The sequence below is a fragment of the Macrotis lagotis genome, chromosome 1, assembly GCF_037893015.1.
Source record: "Macrotis lagotis isolate mMagLag1 chromosome 1, bilby.v1.9.chrom.fasta, whole genome shotgun sequence".
NCBI lineage: Eukaryota > Metazoa > Chordata > Mammalia > Peramelemorphia > Peramelidae > Macrotis > Macrotis lagotis.
Genome location: NC_133658.1, coordinates 319542397 through 319556164, shown reverse-complemented (window position 1 = coordinate 319556164; position 13768 = coordinate 319542397). Strand labels below are relative to the sequence as shown.

The 13768-nt window shown below is 41.3% G+C and overlaps 1 protein-coding gene across 2 annotated transcripts in view; it reads left to right on the top strand.

Annotated features, from left to right (window-relative positions):
• PEPD (peptidase D) overlaps positions 1–13768 on the top strand; it is a 249686-nt gene that overhangs the window by 201121 nt on the left and 34797 nt on the right. For both annotated transcript variants that reach the window (XM_074211491.1, XM_074211492.1), the window contains one exon: positions 11584–11732. In XM_074211491.1, coding sequence (XP_074067592.1) covers positions 11584–11732 — 149 coding nt within the window. The remainder of the gene's footprint in view (positions 1–11583; positions 11733–13768) is intronic.

The following is a 13768-nucleotide window of genomic DNA, read 5'->3' as shown; positions in this document are numbered from 1 at the left end:
TGATCTTTGGTCTTCAAATGCACCCCTTTTTTTCCCCAATATGCCTGGAGTTAACTTTGGAGTCCAGGAAATCAAATTAAAATTTTTTTGTAACTCTTCCAATATAATTGTGTACCTTTGTAATCCTACCTTTATGCATTTTTAAGACCTTAATCTGAGGTGTCCATTGGTTTCATCAGCCACCAAATGAGAACATGACAGAGGAAAAAAAAGTTAAGAAAAAAGCAACCTGCCTCCTTGAGCTTTTTCTGCTGGATTCTAGAAATATTGTCATCTAACTGTTACATTCATTTCCTTTGAAATTGCTTTAATCTTGCAGCTAGAGAAGCTGGGGGAGCCTGCTCAGTCACTCAGGCATCCATTGATCTACTCCCAGGGTCATGGTACCATTATATATCTTGCACCTCAGCTCTCACAATAATTTAAGTGTCACTTATACCAAATAAAATGTTCTCACTTTTCACAAATTGCTATCACAAATTTTTTCCTTTGCTTTATTTATCTCCATTTGCAGATGAGGAAAGAAATCTTGAAAAGGGAAGTGACCAACCCAAGTCACCCTGACAGGTAGTGACAGAGCCATGACCAAACAATCAATACCCCTGATTTCCAACTCAAGATTCTTCACCATTCTATATCCCTTTTCTGACATTTTTTCTAATTAACGGCTGGTTTGGGCCATCTTGGGCATCTTTCTCATGGGAATTTCATGCTAATCCAGCAAATTTGATCTTGACCAGAAAATAGCTTTTTGAAGCAAATTCCCAGCCCCTGTTGGGAGAGTTCTTGTTCCGATTAGAACTGACCACATTTCACATTTGAATGGAGATGGAAGAAGGCATTCAGACCTTCCAAAACCAAGCTAAGGCCAAGGTCTCCTAAGATGCTGAGCTTTTCTCCATCTCTTTTGGAGGTTTTTGGTTTGCTATTTTATCTTCTGACAGCCAGGGAAGAAACCTTATTTCTAACTGTATGTTGCCTCCTAAGATGAATATTTCCTTCAAAGTATAATTCTCTACTTTAGTATTCTGTCTTTTAGGCCCGAAGGAGATTCTTGTCCTCTTCACTGTTTTAAAAAAATAGGACCTGCTTCTGTATAAAAATGTTAGGGCCTTTCAGACACAGTTCAAGGATACTTCTGCCTCTTCACTTAATTGAATAAATAATTGTCCATTTAGGGAAAAAATTTAGGTGACTTTTTGTGGGAATCACATGACCCATCCTTTTATTCAATCAAAATCCAAAAAAGCATTTCCCAGGTACCTGATGTATACCTGTCATTGTGCCATTGATATTTAGACACACATGAAAAACATCTGGTCTAATGGAGCTTGTAGTCTTCTTCCGGTGCAGTGCTGAAAATGAACAGGTCCTGTACCCTGTCACCTCACATAGAGACAAATAGGCAATAGGGAGAATTGTAATGGGTTAATTTCCTTTCCTATTATAGTTTTAACATATTTCTGTTGCTGGCCTTGCTTCAGGGAAGACACCACCCAGGAACCACACTGCTCTTATCTGCTCCCTAGTATACATAGGCTGACCTCTGGGAGCTTCAGGCCGGAGACTGGCCCTGTCCTTGATCACACACTTGGCTGACACTCACTACTGGCCTGTATTTAGGGGAAACTGGAGGTCCTGGTTGCTTCATCATCTTATGGGACATGAATAGAACTCTGGGTCAAATTGGGGTTTCATGGGAGGGTGTGGATATGGGGTTAACTGTCTAGACCCTCTGGATGCCAGCAAGGATTATGAGATTGATTACCCTGACTCCTCAAAAAAAACTGAAATGAAGAATTCACTGTGCCCTTCTCCTACTTTCTATGGTAGAGTCCTAAGAACTTAGCATGTAGAAGGTTGGAAACCAGGGCAGCTAAGTGGCACAGTGGATAGAGCACCCGCCCAGGAGTCAGGAGGACCTGAGTTCAAATCCAACCCCAGGCACTTATTAATTACCTAGCTGTGTGACCTTGGGCAAGTCATTTAATTCCATTTCCTTGCAAAAATCCGGAAGCAAAAAAGGTTGGGAACCTAATGATATTTACAGTTTTTAAAAATCAATACTCCAAAGCCTGACCTTTCACCCCCTTTGCAGAAATAATCTCAGGTTGGAAGATCATATCATGTAACTGATGTTTGACAATGATTCATTGGATATCTATCCCATTGTGACTGGGACTAAATTGACATTCAGCTTCCTGGGACCCCAAGCTTTCTTTCTATCTAAATGTGTCTCAACCTCTAAAGTGGAAAAAGGTAACTCTGCTTTCTCTGAGTCCCCTTCTAGCTTTAAATGTTCTATTTTCCTTCATAAAGGGAACCCAGATTTATCTGGTTGACCATGAATAGGATTTTCTCCCCTCATCCATTCTTTCATTTTTTAATATTCTTGTGTCAGCTAGCTATTCTCAACATTTGAAATCTCTAGGGGAAGTCTGGGGACCAATCTGGAAGGAAGGGGATATTGGCTTGGGGAGAAGAGAGAGGAGAATTCTTTTAGAAATTATTATTGGTAGACTGATATTCAAAAAATTGTGGTTTTGCTAGTCAGAAAGACATGTAGATTCTGAGCAGCTTACTGTCCTCACTCATTGAGTTGAACCTATATTTGATATCAAAAAATAATCTCTTGCAAGTACTTGTCCAGAGGAAGAAAAGAATTATGTTGGTGAATGAAAAAGATTGCTGATTTCATTCATTTATCTCAAGCACTTGACTTGTATGGGGAAGCAGAAATGGGCATTCTATTTAGCACAGTCACTCTTGAGCTTCCTGCTGGATAGGAATTCTACTTCATTATAGATAATAAACTTGGAAAAGCATGTTTTAGTTGTTTCTAAAATACTCTTGCCTACTCTCCAAACAGGGTAGAGGAGGTGGTGACAATATCATCTTGGACGCGAAAGTAACTAAAAACTTCAAAGAAATTCAGTGGTTTTTGGTTTTTCTTTTTTAGATAGGTTTGTAAAATTCTGATCCAAAATGAATCTTTTAAAAATTTTATAGCATTTTCCCCAAATAATTTACATGGCCACTTGGAGGTGAAATAGTCCTCCCTTAAATCCAAAAAGTATGACTTTGTTCTGGTCTTCCCCTTGCACACCCAGTCCTGGAACCAAGGAGTAACAAAATGATCAGATTGATTGATAGATTGGTTTGTTGGACTCTAATACCACTGACCTGAAGCTATCCAACTGGTGAAAGGCAAAAAAGAAAAAAAAAAATCAGGATATGAATTGGCTTTTATCCCAAACAGAAATAGAACTTGATGAGCAAATGTGAGAAGTAGAGATCTAGCATATTTTTTGGAGATGTGTAATGTCTTCCCAGATGTCTTAGATTATCAGGCAAAATTGGCTCTGCCAGAGATGGAATTCTCTCCTGCGAGAGTTCTGAGGCTGCAGAGAGAGAAATTCTATGTTCTTGGATGAGGCCAAAATATGACTGAATTCTAAATTGTCATTTTCCATTGAAAGGCTAGATGAAGGGGACATGGAGGAGTTAGAAGCAGATGATTAGAAAAGTGATGACTTTCTTCTCTGAATTCCAGAATGCTTTGAATCTGAATTAACTTATGTATGTGGAAATTCTGAGGAGGATTTTTAAAAAGAAGATAGGGAACTGAGAGAATGAAAATAGAATTCAATCCCGTGCCTATTTGCTGCTAGATAGTATAGTTTTCTGACTGGCTTGGCTATACTTCCTTCTTCTGAAAATAAAGGGTTTCAATGAAAAAAACAAGTTAAAACTTTTAAAATTTCTGAAGGATAAAGTTGGACCTGTCCATATACCTGGAATTTTGACCTAGAAGAATCTCCCAAAATTAATTCAGATGCTGATAATCACCAGTTTTGAGTTGGAACTTAGTTGCTTTAAGAAGAAGAAAGAGTATTGATTCCACTCTTCTTATTGGCTTCCACTGCCAGTTATCCTTTGGATATTTGCAAGTCCTTGTCTGGTGGTTCCTTTTTTAAATAGTTAGATTTCTGTTTTGACTTAGAGATTTTACTCTTCACTTTTCTGAGGTTCTCATTATGTCCTGGTCTAAAGACCCAGAGAAAGGAACTGTGACATTCAAGACCATCCATACTCTGACTTCAGCTTAATTCTCCAGTTTTATTTCACACTATTCCCCTTCATGTAGTCTACGTTCAAACCAAACTAGGCTGCCCTCCATTTCTCACCTCGTCCTCCCTTGCATCTTTGCCTTTCCTCATGGTGTCCCCTGCTTCTGAATAGATCCTCTTCCTCCCCTATTGCCATTTATTAAAGGCTCTCCATTTCATTATGGCCTTACTCTTATGTCCTCTCTTATTTGGAAGTATGTCTGAAGCTTTTCCTTCATCCTCTAGCCCACCGTACTCTAGTCATCTCCTCACATTTCTAATAGCACTTTTCCTGGATCTCTCCTTTATAGTTATTTGTAGAATTGCTCTTTTTCCTATTTGGTTGTAATCTTCTCGAGAATAGAGATTTGGAGGATCTCTGGTAAAATTCCCCCACATCAAGCACAATGTCTGCTAATTCAACAATTTAATTCAACAAGCATTTATCAAGTCCCTGCTGGGTACTAAGAATAGTAAGGCAGTCTTTATTTTTTATTTTATTTTTAGGTTTTTGCCAGGCAAATGGGGTTAAGTGGCTTGCCCAAGGTAATTATTAAGTGTCTGAGGTCGGATTTGAACCCAGGTACTCCTGATTCCAGGGCCGGTGCTCTATCCACTGTGCCACCTGACCACCCCAGAAAGTCAGTCTTTAAATAGTCTCTGCCCTCCAGGGACTTACATTCTGCTGGAGTAGAACTTAAATTCTATTCATACTCTGCTGTACATAATAAATTACTACATTTAATTAATTTCCATTGAATTGAATTGGACAAGTTTTTGCCAGTCTTGAGACAACTCCATAGTTTGCAGCAGGTATATGTATCACAGGAATCTTCTGCCCCCATGGACAAGAAGTGGTTCATGTTGTCCTGTTTCTGAAGGGCAGGAAGCCCCATTGGTTAACTTCATTCTCTATAAGCAAGAAATTTAAGTAGCTGTATTAATAAGCAAAACAACTTTTTTGTTTTTTAAATATCATTATGGAAACCTAAGATTAGCTTAGCATTGATATTACTTTTTCATTAATTGCTTTTTTGGTTCATCATCCTGACCTTATTACACTTGAAAGCAGTGAACTAGTTGTATATTAAAACAGTAACAGCAATAATAATATTCACTGATATATATATATATATATATATATATTGCTTTAAGCCTTCAAAATATTATATATATATATATATATATATATATATATATATATATATATATATATATATTTCTCATTTGATCTCCACAACTTTATAAGTAGGTGCTACTTTACAGTGGGGAGACCTGAGGCTTAGAAAAGTTAGGTGACTTAGTCATGATTATAGGGGCAGTCAGTGTCAAAGACAGGTTTTGAACCTGGACCTCTCCTGATCCTAAGTTCTTTTTAACTTCCCTGCTTTTAAAATCCAATGCCTGAAAAAAAAAAATGAAAAGTTTCAGTCAGAAATCATTGCCCCAGACCTAAAATGTGAAATATTAAATTGGGGCCAGAGAACCTAGGCAAGTCAATGTGAATGATGTGATTGAGGAATAGCAAAACCCAAGGGATAGTCAAAGCAGGCAGATACTTCTTGCTCTGGGAGAGGAGAGTCCCAGAGCTAGAGAGGTTCAATAGGGACATCCTAGCCAGGCAGGCCTCTAGGCCAGGGTTCTGAGCTCAGTTTGGTTTGAGTCCAACAGGCACTTTTAAGACAAAAAACGGGTTTTTTTGTTTTGTTTTTTAAGTTTCTTCTTTTTTTTGCCAGGGGCTTGAAGAAGGCTCCCAGCGGGAGAGACAGTAACTGGGTTACACTTGGCTGCTTCTCCTGGCCTCGTACTGCTCCAGGGCCTTATGAACAAGGAAAGCCAGGGTTGCTTCAGCTGGAGATACTAATCCCCATTCCCTCTGCCCTCTGCTTAATTGTTCCACGACTCAGAAGTCATTTTTACAGGCAGGCCCTCTGATGTGGTAGGAGCATTTGTAGCCTTGTGTACCAGCTTCTTACTCCGTGGCTTCTGTACTGGTTTGCTTGGGCTGTTCCTGGATGTTCTGAATCAACAAACCACAAAATATGTCTCTTTTGTTGACTTTGCAGAGCTCAAATGAAAACTGCATGCTTTCCTTGTGTGATCTGGGGCCATCTGTTCTGCAGGGCCTAGGCTCAGCACTGAGGGAGCACAGGGGGGAGCTCTCATCCCAGGGACTGCTGCTTTTGTTCACATGGCTCCTCACAATTTGTCCTCCCTTGTGAGACCCCCCCCATGTCCCTCATACACGCACATTTACATATATATATATATATATATATATATATATATACACACACACACACACATACACATACACACACACACACACACACACACATACACACACACATACATAGTATACACACTATCCCAACAGCATCCCTAGGAAGGAAATGTATGGCAGGAGGTATTATTCCCACTTAATAAATAAAAATCAAGCCCAGAGAGGTGACATTTTTTTGCTTATGGTCACACTGCAGATTAATGACAGATCCAGAATTCAAAGTAGAAGCTCCTGACTCCCTGCTTGACTAACTGGCTAGATTTTGTCACAGATGCTCATTTCTCCTGATGATGTAGTCATGACAGGTCCCCTAGAGAGCAATTTATGTGCTCTGCTGATTTTTAGGAAATGATAATAAAGAAAATGCATGAATAAAAAAGTATATATAAAAAGCACAACCTAGATTTATAATCTGAAGGATGGGGTAAGACCTGAATAAATTCAAAATAGCAAATAAAACAAGTTGCTTTTCCATTCTTCGGGTTTGTATGCCATCCCTAGAAGAAGGAGAACCTAAATCTGGTGTGTTAAGTTTCCTCTTCATTTTATGTCAGTCCCAGCAAGGGCAGATGTGGGGGCTTTGTGTGCCCTGACTAGGCTAGGCTAGGCTCTGGCCCTGGCCCTGTAACCCCAACCCCACTCCCACTCTGCCTGCCAGGCTTGCCTTACTTGGGGATTAGAGTAGCAGCCCCTAGGGAGGACCTGAATACTGAGCAGTATATGAACCCAAGTGATTATTAGAAGGATTCCATCATTTATTTAGCTCTGTAATACAGCCTTTAGGATTTTGAATTGTGAGTATGAAGGCAGATTAAAAAAAGAGAATTATCAGATTGCCATAAACATGGCAATAGTTTATTGTGACTCCCTGTAGCATTCTGGGTCCATTTCTCCTCAGAAACTATTGCTTGTATTACTTATTTGGCATTTACCCATGAACTGCCTAGCATTGTGTTTTTTTCTTATGTTTGAACCTTGTCTTTCCAGCCAGATTAGAAAGAAACAGAAATTGGTCTGTGCCATCTTTTACTATCTATCTCATAATACTCCACCATACCAAGCATGCAGGACATACTAATAATTAGTTGTCAAAGGAGTAAATATATTTTTGTATGTAGGTGTTTTTAAAGATTAAAGTGAAGCTTTTGGGGAAACAAACTCATACCCTTAGCCTTGACCTAAAGAACTTTTTGTGACCTGATTGGTTTTGCTGCTATGGTTTATTTGAAAAAACATGTGCCCCAGGAGAACTATGAAAGATAGGAGGACCATGCAAGTGGTCATAAAGGTGGATCTGTGCATACTAAGAGGATCTGAGCAAATATTCCTCAGTGGGCCTTGGGTGGAGCAGCCAGGAGGTTGTACAGGAAAGCAAAGGGGTCTCTGCAAATCCAGGCAGGGAAGAAGGTAACTGAGAGAAGGGGACTTATGGGAAGCAGCAGAGTCCTGAGATTACGCCATAGAAAGCCCATATGGGTCAGGAGGGGCTGTAATGAGATATTTAGCCTAGCTCTGAAGTCACTAAGGAATAGCAAGTCACATGCTTACAAAGCACATGCACACCTTTGGGGTGTGTGTGTGTGTGTGTGTGTGTGTGTGTGTGTGTGTGTGTACATACATCTATATATTAATCAGGCCTTTTCTCAGTGCAATTTTTTTTTTCCTTGACCTATAGTAATGCCTGTTAATATTGAGTGGAATAAGATGTGTTAATTCTGTGGAAAGTCCTAGAATCCTCTTACTGAGAAAGAATGACTTATGTGTTAGTAACAGGCAATGAAGAAGTTTTAGCCTATTAGCTGGATATTTGTGTTTATGTGTGCTGAAATGGACAGGGCATTTCAGAAGACTTCTGTAATAACCAGAAGAGAATCCTTGGCGTACTGGTTCAAGTGTGAGTCATTGACCTATCAAGGAATCCATTTTGCTTTTGGTTGCTTTATAATTTGGCAATTAACTAATTAGAATGATATCATAAGATAATTAGAAAATTATAGTTTTTGCCCCCCAGACAGAGGCGCCATGTCATATAACCCAAAGGCTGATTGACTTAGAGCCAGGAATTCAACCTTAAGGCACTTAGCCTTAGTTTTCTTAATTGTTGAAGGTCAGTTAACTTATTGTCCAGAAGTAAACCATTCTGCTAGACAGACACATCTGGTTTAGTGGCTATGATTACATTTATATTTTAAAAGGGCCCCTGTAAGCAAGTAAACCTTAGGTAACCTTTCCTAGACTTAAAATATAAAAGTGGTTATCATATCTAGGAGGCATGGACCCATGCCACCCAGGTACCAGTGGTCATCTATTTTCCTCTCTTCTACTTTACAATCCCAGACCGGGAGCCCAGACAAGAAGTGAAACTAAGAGTAGGGTTCTTTGTGTGTCAGCTTCTTTTCTTCTTTGCATCTTTGCAATCTTTGTAATTGCTGACAAATTTGTCTTTGTCATCCTTGAGGGGGAGGAGAGGAGCCAGTGTCAGAGTCATACCCCTATCTCTCACACACTTTCCAAAGACATTTATATGTGGCCTTGGTAATGTCTGGAAACTAGGGCTCTAGGAAATCAAGCGTGGCCTGGAAACTCCAGAGACACCCACTCTGGGATTCTCATGAGATTATTGGCTCTGCTTTGATGTTGACATGTGATAATCCTCCCTTGTGGATCTCAAGTCTTTTATCCATATAAATCTGTGTCTAAGTTTGCATTATATTCACTCTATTATCCCCCCCCCCCCCCATTTCATCATAAGACAACAGAATCATACATAGATTTGAAAGTAGGAGAAACCTAAGAGTCTATCTGGTCCAACTCCCTCCTTGTACTGATAAGGAAATTTAGACCTAGGAAGACTCAGTGTTGCCCAGAATTGAACAGGTAACTTTGAGTAATCCAGAGGCAGTATTCTCTCTGCTGAAACATTTATGTCAGTAGAGGTTAGGTGCTTAGTGGAAATTGGTTATTTCTATCCTGTCTGTGGATTAAGACGGTTGCTTATGGCCATAATTAGCCCACCAGCAACAAGTTACAACAGTGGAAGTAGTTCTCCCTTAAGAGTGTGCCTGAGCCCCACCTTTTAATGTCTTCCTCATTATATCCTCTCTAACCAAGAAGGGGGGATTTTTAAAAAACTCCATTGTTTATGCTATGTGAACTTGAATGTGTTACGGAGATTTATAATGGTACCTTGCCCTATCATCCTTCTGTAAGTCCCAGGAGAGCAGGGACTTCTCTAAATATGTAGATTCTTAAAAAGTTTGCTGTATTTCATAAGGATTTTCTATCCTTATTGTCTTGCTTCCTTCTTTATTTCCTTTCTCTTAGCAATTTTTTCCCCTGATTTTGACAATTTTGTTGAAATGTTCCCCTCTATTGGCCTGAATTGTGCAGTATTCAGACTTCCCAAGGAGAGAAAGAATGAAGGATAGAGTTCACAGGATGTATGGAGACAGGGGAAACAATTTACCCAATACAGGGAGCCATCATCCTCTTTGTGGTATGGGGTTGCCACATTCCTGCTCCCATAGTCGTCCCAGTCACTCCCAGCCTTGGGGGGAGAGTTATACTGGATAGAACAAAATTTGCCAAGATTCCACACTGAGAGAACACATTCATATTTCAAATATTCCTTCCACCACAGTGTGCCCTGGGGATGGGGATATGAATAGAAATCTTCCACTTCACCCAACTCCTGGGCCTCCCTTCATGTTACCAGCCTAGTTATAACATGAACCTGTCCCTATATCCTGAAGGGCAGAGGTGCTGGTCCCCAGAGAGAGAGAGAGAGAGAGAGAGATCTCTATTCTAGAAGATAAGCCTTCTCCCAATTTCCCAGCTTTACTCTCCAAAATGATGCCCTTAGCCAGAACCAGGTAACCAGAACCCCAGGGGAGAACCTTGCCAGTTTGTTTGCCCCACCCCAAACACCCTTACCTTAAAAAAGTTTACTTGAAGCCTCTAAGTGTTCCAGTTTGTGGGGAGCTTGTTAGGCGGCGGGGGGGGGGGGGGGGGGGGGGGAGTTAGAGGTTTGGCTTCCTTTCTCTCAACAAGTATTTCAAGGGGCACCTATTATGTAAGACTATGCAGAGTACTACAGCTTTGCAGAAAATCATGGGCCTTGATTTTTAGAAATGCTGCTTATGGATAACTATAGTGGCTAGAAGTAATAATTACTTCTCCGGCACACACACACACACACACACACACACACACACACACACACACACACACACTCGTCTAGGTACAACCTTATTCCCATTCTTCAGCATTACTTACATGATTGTAGTGTTCAAGATGGCAAATGCTCTGCCTGACTTGCCCTTTTCCCCGCCTCTCCTGGAGTGAGTAATACATGACTAGAGTGGCCTATAGGGCCGCCTGCCAGTCCAGGAATGGATGTTTCCTCTGGGAGCCATGCACAAAGGGTTTGTTCAACATAAGGCCCTCTGGCCTGGGGCCTGGGAGGGCTAGGGTCACACATGGCTTAGGGGGTTCCAGGCAGGAACATAGGTCACTTGAACACACTCCCCTTCATGTTTGTAGCCACCAAACCAAAGCTGTAACCGGGACACTCTGACCTGCCTACATCTGCACTATTAGCCCTCCTCATTGGAGAGGAGAGGGTGCCCTGGTCACAAAAAGCTTTCCCTATTTCAAACATCTTGTGGAGGATACCTGGAACTGACCTTATGCCAGTCAGCCAGATGGCAGCATGTCTGGGCCACTTCCATTTATGCTCAGGCCCTCTGCCTCTAGGGCCACTGCTATTTCAACAGAAACATGCTGTCTTCATTTTGGTTGAGGTTAGATGCACAGCAATGGAAATTTGCTACTGCTGCTGATTTATGGTTGATGCTCAATTATCTATGAGCATGATTAACCTGTCCTGCCTCCATTCTACCCAGGAGTGTGAATAGTCAAATCCTACCTAGTTCTCACCCACAGTGCCCCACTATGCTGACAGCAGATCAGCTGCAATTAGTGGGGTTGAATGCCCCTCTTTTCTCTCCCCATTCATTCTGTGATCAGGGGGAAAAAAAAGACAAAAGAAGAGCAGAACTATGTCATATTGAAACCCTTATCAGAGACTGAATTGTTCAAGTGATGAAATCTGGAAGGCCAAAGGGGTTGGGGAGGGGTGAGTTTCTGCAAAGTCTGCTATATAATCTCGTTTCTTTTGCCTTTTCTCAGCTTGTTTGACATGGGAGGTGAATATTACTGTTTCTCATCTGATATCACCTGTACCTTCCCTGCCAATGGGAAATTCACCCCTGACCAGAAGGCCATCTATGAAGCTGTGCTGAGATCAGCCCGGGCCGTCATGAGTGCCATCAAACCAGGTAAAGGAGATGATTGAAGGGGATAGGAAATATGCCAGGTTCTTTTGGGGTTCTAAGGTTTTGGGGGCAAAAAGGCAGAGCCTGACCCTGTAGGCCATGTCACTGCTTTGCCCCCTCACCTCCTGAAGGGCCTGGGACCAAGGAAAATTAGGTGACAACTCATGGGAGACATGATAGCTGTCTTCAGAGATCTGAAAGGCCTTTAATGGAAGCAGGTTTAGACTAGTTTTGCTTGACCACAGAGGGCAAACCTAGGAGCCAGAGTTTCAAAGAGATAGATCTCTGTTTCACTTAAAAGAAAAACTTTGTGGTGATTACAGTTGTCTCAAAGCAGAAGGGATTTAATAGGTTATTTATCACTGAGATCTTCAAGCTGAAGCTGGATAGCCGCTGGTTGGAGATAAGAGTAGAAAGGAGGCCAAAGGCAGGTACAGATTGGAGAAGTGCCCTCTGGGGTTCCTCACAACTCTAAGATACTCCCAGGGTTTTGTTTGGAAACAGAGGGGTCCACAGCCAGAAAGAACTTGTCTCTGAACTGACTTTGATTCTGTAAAATTTTTAGCTTTTTTAGCTCATAGTTCTCGTGTCTTTAGTGGATCTTTCCCTGCCCTACTCTTGTTCAGAAGAAAAGGCTTTTTGCATGCACATTCATGTACTGGGGGGGCCAGCCTAGGATGAAAAAGAGTGGAAGGAGCAGATAGGGAACCTTGGTTTCTTTGGAAAGTGCCAGAAGTAGAGAAACAGGCACTAACTTTAGCTAACTGGCCTTTGGTTCCTTGTTGGCAGCTGGTGAAAAGAGATGGTTACTGGCCTTCCAAGAGCCACAAGCAGCATTCCAATGAGAAACATGGCAGGGGGACTCTTTCTTTCCTTTGGTAATTGATTATATTGACAAGAAGAGCTCAGAGCTGACTCCTTTGGGTGCATGGCACAAGGCTTGGAGAGAATGGGCCATGAGACACAAAGCTGTTTGACCCCTGCCAGATAATTTCTGGAGAATGAACATCATTCCTGAACATAGAGGACCAGGGCTAGTGGCTCCTGTAATGCTTAGAACAGCACCCCAGGCTCTCCTGATGGTCCATGTACCTGTCATTGCCCACCTACCCTATCTTCTGTTCTCATGTATCTTGTCTGGGTCCCATGGGCCTCTTCAAGGTAGGAGAACCAATCAAGCATTTCTGTAAGCACTTAATAATCATGTGTTACATGGGTCACCAGATAACATGTGGGGAGAGTACTGACCTTAAAGTCAGGAGGACCTGAGTTCAAATGTGACACTTGATACTTACTGTGTGACCCTGGACAAGTTGCTTAACTCCGATTGCCTTATATCCAGGGCCATCTCCTTTCATCCCGGTTCTATCTGGTCAGTAGACCCAGAGGCCCAGAGGAGAAAGTGAAGCTAGTGACTTAGCAGAGCCTCCCTTCATTCAAATTCATTTCAGTTGCTAGTCATGCTATCACCTCCCTAATGCCATGGTCTTCTTGAAGAACAAAGGACAAACATCATCAATCAATTCAAGCATCTTTTACAAGCCAGGCACTGGCTTAGGATCTAGGGATACAAGTGTGAAGAATGAAACAATTCCTCCTTATAAAGAGCTTCCATTCTAGATGGGTAGGGGAAGCAGACAAGTGTATGTATAATTATATACAATGTAAATATGAAATGAATAAACACATTTAGGGTCCAAATAGTTTACCTTTAGAAGGCATGGGGAATTGAGGGAGAGCTCAGGAAATCATGTCCCAGCTTCATCTTAAAGGAAGAGTTAAATAGAGTACATTCCAGGCCTAGTGACCAGAGGTGGAGTGAGGATCAGAGAGCAGGTCAATCTGACTAGATACCACAGTACAGAAATGAGAGGAATGTTATTTGAAACCATTTAAAAACTAAATGGAGGCATTTATACTTTATTCTAGAAGCAACAGGAAGTTTCTAGATTTATTTGGAGGGAGAAATTATATGGTCAGTTCTAAGTGCTTAAGGAATATTATGTTTAGCAGCAATGTGGAGGGTGGACTGGAGTGGG